This window comes from Nicotiana attenuata, unplaced genomic scaffold, assembly GCF_001879085.1.
Source record: "Nicotiana attenuata strain UT unplaced genomic scaffold, NIATTr2, whole genome shotgun sequence".
Taxonomy (NCBI): domain Eukaryota; kingdom Viridiplantae; phylum Streptophyta; class Magnoliopsida; order Solanales; family Solanaceae; genus Nicotiana; species Nicotiana attenuata.
In genome coordinates, this window is record NW_017670839.1 from 62271 (window position 1) to 67591 (window position 5321).

The window sequence follows — 5321 nt, forward strand, 5'->3', positions numbered from 1 at the left end:
AGTGGCATTTTTAGGCCTTTTCCGTATTTTTAAGTTATGGTTCATATCTACTGTTTTTTGCTATTTTAATAGATTTTTTCACAAATTTATGCTCTACAACGAAAGTTCAGGATTCAAATACTTTCAAGTTGCATCTGCCGCTAATGCGTAGGAACTTAATTGTGTGAAAGTTTACTTCTGAAAAGGATCCAGCATTATTTCAAGCTGTTAGATAAATTTTTTAAAGCTGTAAGAACAGTTTTCGTAATATTTCGGAAGCGGAGTCGAGCATAGCAGGAGTTATGTACGACGTGTTGATTTTTTGATGACATCTTGCAGACTATCATCACATTTGTAAGCCATGCACCAAAAACATTGTATACTTTCCTCCCTCACGAGAATTGCGTTAATCTCGATGACAAACTCATGAATTTCAAGTAAGGTAAAGCAAACACTTTGCATTGCTCCGCCACTATAAATACTCCTAGTGTAAAGGCACTCAGATTGCTAAGCTTAATTCGTAGACATAGATTTAGTTAAACAACTGCGACATTCAAGCATGGCTAGATCATCCCAAGGAAAGGTGATAACGATTCTTAGCATTGATGGTGGAGGTGTTAGAGGGATCATTCCCGGTACAATTCTTGCTTTTCTTGAATCCCAATTCCAGGTTAGTTAACACACATATATATATTGTACTTTCTTATAAAGAATATACGTTAATTACATAAAGCACTATCAATGCACTTTAATTGGTTATATCAGATCTCAGGCTTGATACAGAAAGCTGGCTACATTGTAGGTTAATTTAGCTTGATAGTATCAAAATTCTTGAACTTTAATCTCGTACATTATCCAAAATTTCCTAAATAATTTTTCTAATTTTTCCACAGAAACTGGATGGAAGTGATGCTAGGATCGCAGACTACTTTGACTACATAGCAGGGACAAGCACTGGAGGTTTAGTTACTGCAATGTTAACAACCCCGAATGAAAAGAATCGACCTTTATTTCGTGCAGATGAAATTACTGAATTCTATCTGAAGGAGAGTCCACATATATTCCCGCAAGATAAAGCAAAGCCCCGGTATGCATTAAATTTGCATTTATTTAACCAGGTCTAAATTTCTGCTTGTTTATCGTGTGCTCTCTGCATGCAGGTTTAGCATTCCCGGGTGGGATACTGTAGTTAATTGGGTTAAGGACCTTTACAACAGATATGTTGGCCCTGTATACCATAGTGCCGAAAAAATCGTCGATTGGATCCAGTCCATGTTGTTTCGTCCTAAATATGATGGAGAGTATTTGCGTGGGAAAATCAAGAATATGATTGGAGATAGAAAGCTTAGCCAAACACTAACTAATGTTGTCATTCCTGCCTTTGATGTCCATGAGTTCCAGCCTGTTATCTTTTCATCTTTACAGGTCATTTTAATTTTTTTTCTTTTGTTTTCCTACTTAATTTTCTTCACTAATGATGGATGATTTATTTTACCACAGGCGAAAGGGGACGACACAAAAGACTGTCTACTTGCAGATGTTTGCATCTCTACTTCTGCAGCACCATATTACCTTCCTCCTTATCGTTTTGAAGTTAAGTCATCCAAAGGTACCAAAATATATAACACCGTCGACGGTGGTGTTGCGGCCAATAATCCTGTAAGTTACAATTGTGTGCACAGTCATATATGATCATTTTACAGTATCACTAATTGACTAAGTTTGACAAATAAAATTGTACCAAAGACTTTGCTTGCAATACGAGAAGCTACACAAGAGATGTGGAGAAGTTCATCATCAAGTAACAGAGCTATAGATCATGATGTTACGTTTGTTATACTTTCACTGGGCACTGGATCAGCAAAAGGGGTTCTAAAGTTTGATGTTGAGGATGGTAAGACGTGGGGATTGGTCAATTGGTTTATGGGGCCAGGAGATAGCACTCCCCTCATTGATGTTTTTGAGTCTGCCTTGAGTGATATGGCTGATATTTATACATCTATGTTCCTACATGGCACTCCATCAAATGATACTTACCTCAGGATTCAGGTACTAAAATGTATTGCTGTCTCTTTCATTTCATCAAATGATACTTACGCATGTCATGTTCGTCTTTCTGAAATGGAACATTATTGATCATCAGATTGATGGGTTGAAGTATGAAGATACAATGACTGACAATGCAAAAGAAGAAAATCTGAGCAACTTGGTGCATATATCAAATGACCTGTTGAAGCGCCCTGTTTCTTCCGTTAACTTCGAAACTGGTTTTTATGAACCCATCTCAGACAAGCGCAAACCTGTAGGAAAAGCCGATTGGACCAACGAAATGGCTCTCGTTGAGTAAGTTCACCTTTTACAGAAAATATAAGTGCACATTAATATCATCTTTAATTTGCAAATAATCTGATTTTCCTGTTTCTCTTTGGTTTGTAGGTTGGCAAAAAAATTGTCAGATCAGAGAAAGCTCCGCCTCAAACAAAAGGCTTGAGCAATCCGTTGTAGTGCTGAAGCTCTAGGTTAATTGCTGGAGACTTTGAAAATAAATACTCTGGCTGGCTTTAGGTGTCTAACATGTTTTAATCAGTAATTGCCGGATGATAATAAACTTAAAAAGTAGAATGCTGAAATAAGATATCTCTTTGTTTAAAGGCAAATGATGAACATCTCTGCATCTGTTGAGGCTTTTTGTTTTTCTTTTGTATTTACTTCTCACTTTTTTTTTATATGTGGTAGGCATATAAATTTTAAATCCATAAAAGAATTTGGATTATATTTTAAAATTCAAGATATATTGGTCTAAATAAATATTATGGGCTAATATAATTAAATTAATTATATAAGTCCAATATATATGGATTAAATAAATAAGTCTATGAAAATGGTAATAACAATTAAATTTGTTGATGGGACTCTAAAAATACGTGATCTATTCTTATGCTAGTTGCAGAGCAGTTCAAGCTATGTATATGAAGTTTAAGGACGAGATGTAAACTAAAATGGAGTCGTAATCGAACCGAAGGATAGCCGTTCAGGGCCTCGAGCTAGTCGACTTAGGGCTTCGAGGTCGATTCCCGAGCTCGGGCTATTAGGGGCAGTCGGGGAAGGGCTTACAGATGCGATAATATTAAAGGAGGCTCTTTATGGCCAATGATAAGCAATAAATGAAGAACAATGATAAGCAATAAATGAAGAACAAGTATGAAGATAATGAAATAAAGCAACAATATCGAGAGAGTGTATTAGTGAGAAAAGAGAGAGAGAGTTATCATATATTTTATGTAGAGTAGTTGGAGCAACATCAGTCCCCTGTAAAATGGTAAGGATCCCCTTTATATATGAGGGGAAACCTGACATAGTACAAAAGCATTAATTACGAAGATAAAGGGGATGGGACAACTAGGTGACACCAGGTTCTGCCAGTGCTAGTTGCACGCCTTGGGAACTCCCCCTCTCCGGCATTGCCATTAGGTCGGGCGTCAGTGGACTTCGAGGAGGAGAAATCGACCGCAACCTCGCGGCCTCGAGGTCTCGAGATGGTCTCCTAGAAATGCCTTGCTGACGAGAAATCGGGCCCTCTGATTTTGCCGTATACAGATAGTCTCCGCATTTTCTAGATCGAAGAAATAGGAAACGATTTTGAACCGCCGTTTCGACGGCATCATTGCCCTGACGCCAACCTTTAAGATCATTAAATACCATATCTCAGAAAACCGTACAAGGATCGCCGTCAAATGCGATTATCGAGGAACCCACGAACTGCTTATCGACTCGCCTTTTTCGCTGCCCAAGCGGCTCCTATAAATATATCGACTGTTTGATACTCTTTATTTTCACCGCGTCTTCAAATTCACGAGTCAAAACCCATCATCTTTTACACTCTTCCATCTTGTTTTAGAGAAAATTTTACCATTGATATGGCTAGGACTTCTAGAACGGTTCCTCGGCGGAACGAAGTTGCATCACCATCTCGATCGCCTAAAGAGAAAGCTAGAGCGATACCTTCCTTGGAACAGTGCACTCCGCCCAATCTTGATATGTCGAAAGATTTTACCATCGATGCCACTTCATCCACACCGGGCCAATGTGAGCATGTGTCCCGATATATTAGCATCGTGACTAACATAGGAACGGTGAGGACAGACTGCCGATAGAGCGAGGTAGTCGGGGGTGGAGATTCCCGGTCCTAATGAGAATATAACGGACTATAAGGCCGGCTTCCTTCACGTGTACCTACCCGTTCACCTTGGGTCTCGATAATTCTTCTGAATCCTCTCCTCCAGAGATAGACCCGGTTATCCTTGATTTCCGCGACAAGTACCAAGTGACGCTTGGTCAGATCTATCCTTCTTTCTGGAGGATAGTATTGATGCTCCGTCATTTCACCGAAGGGGTTGAGGGCGAGACCTTTACCCTCAACCATTTGATTAGGATGTATTGCCCTCGATTTTATCGAGGTTTGATCAGGCTCCATCATCGATCCAAAAAATCATTTTTTTCGAGCGTCGACGAGGGAAAGGATCGAGGGTGGATGAGCAGGTACGTCCGGGTAAAGACCTCGGATATCATCCCGGCCCGGAGGATGCCTTTTCCGGAGAAATGGAACACACAACGTAAGCAATTTTCCGTTAACCGCATTTTATAAATAATATTTTTCTTTTGGAATAATGACCTCTCTGCGTTTCCTGCAGCCGCTGCTTGGTACCATGAGGCGGTTCCGGATTTGCCGGGATGGATCAAGCGGTTGGATAAGGTGTTCCCATATCTTGTTCGGTCTTGGACCGACCTGGCCAAGGAGCGATGGGTGGCCAAGAATCATGGTAGAGTTTTCTTACCGCCTATGCCTCATATTAGCGTTTCTCCTTGCGCCCCTTGGTGATGACAACTTGCGGTTGCTGCATTTGCGCAGGTCTTGGCGAGAATATGCTGATGAGGCCGCCCCCTAGCGGTGAAGTGGAGGCTTCGGAGCCCGGCAAGGACAAGAAGAGGGAAGGTAAGGCGGCTATTGATCCTCCTGTGGCAAAGAAATCCAGGTCACTCAAGCATCAAGCCGCTACTAGGACCTCTGCTCTGTAGGGGAAAATCTTGGTGCTGAGGATGAGGACGACGATGAGTGCTCGCTAGCGCGGAGGACGAGGTCAAGTGTGGGAGCCTCGGAGGTATCTCGATCGGAGGCCGCTGAATCTGGGACGGTTGACTCGGGTCGGTCCCGTAGATCGAAGACCCTTGAGGAGGGTGTTAATGTGGCCTCGGGTCACATGACTGAGTTTGGCGCAGTTTCCGTAAGGGGGACCATTGCCATCGATCCTGAAGGGTCAGGGCCTGGAGCTTTTCAGGAGCAG

The 5321-nt window shown here is 41.5% G+C and overlaps 1 protein-coding gene across 1 annotated transcript; it reads left to right on the forward strand.

Moving 5' to 3' along the window:
- The first annotated feature begins 538 nt into the window (after positions 1-538).
- Positions 539-2359, forward strand: LOC109243796 (patatin-like protein 2). The gene is made up of 6 exons (XM_019410787.1): positions 539-649; positions 873-1066; positions 1221-1404; positions 1480-1638; positions 1726-2028; positions 2123-2359. Exons 1-6 carry the CDS (start codon positions 539-541, stop codon positions 2324-2326), a joined length of 1155 nt encoding a protein of 384 aa, XP_019266332.1. The 3' UTR covers positions 2327-2359.
- The last annotated feature ends 2962 nt before the right edge of the window (positions 2360-5321 follow it).

Coding starts and splice junctions, on each gene's coding strand:
- LOC109243796 (XM_019410787.1), top strand. CDS start 539: ATGGCTAGATCATCCCAAGGAAAGGTGATAACGATTCTTAGCATTGAT. Junction 1,067..1,220: donor CAAGATAAAGCAAAGCCCCG/GTATGCATTAAA, acceptor TGTATACCATAG/TGCCGAAAAAATCGTCGATT. Junction 2,029..2,122: donor ATACTTACCTCAGGATTCAG/GTACTAAAATGT, acceptor ATTGATCATCAG/ATTGATGGGTTGAAGTATGA.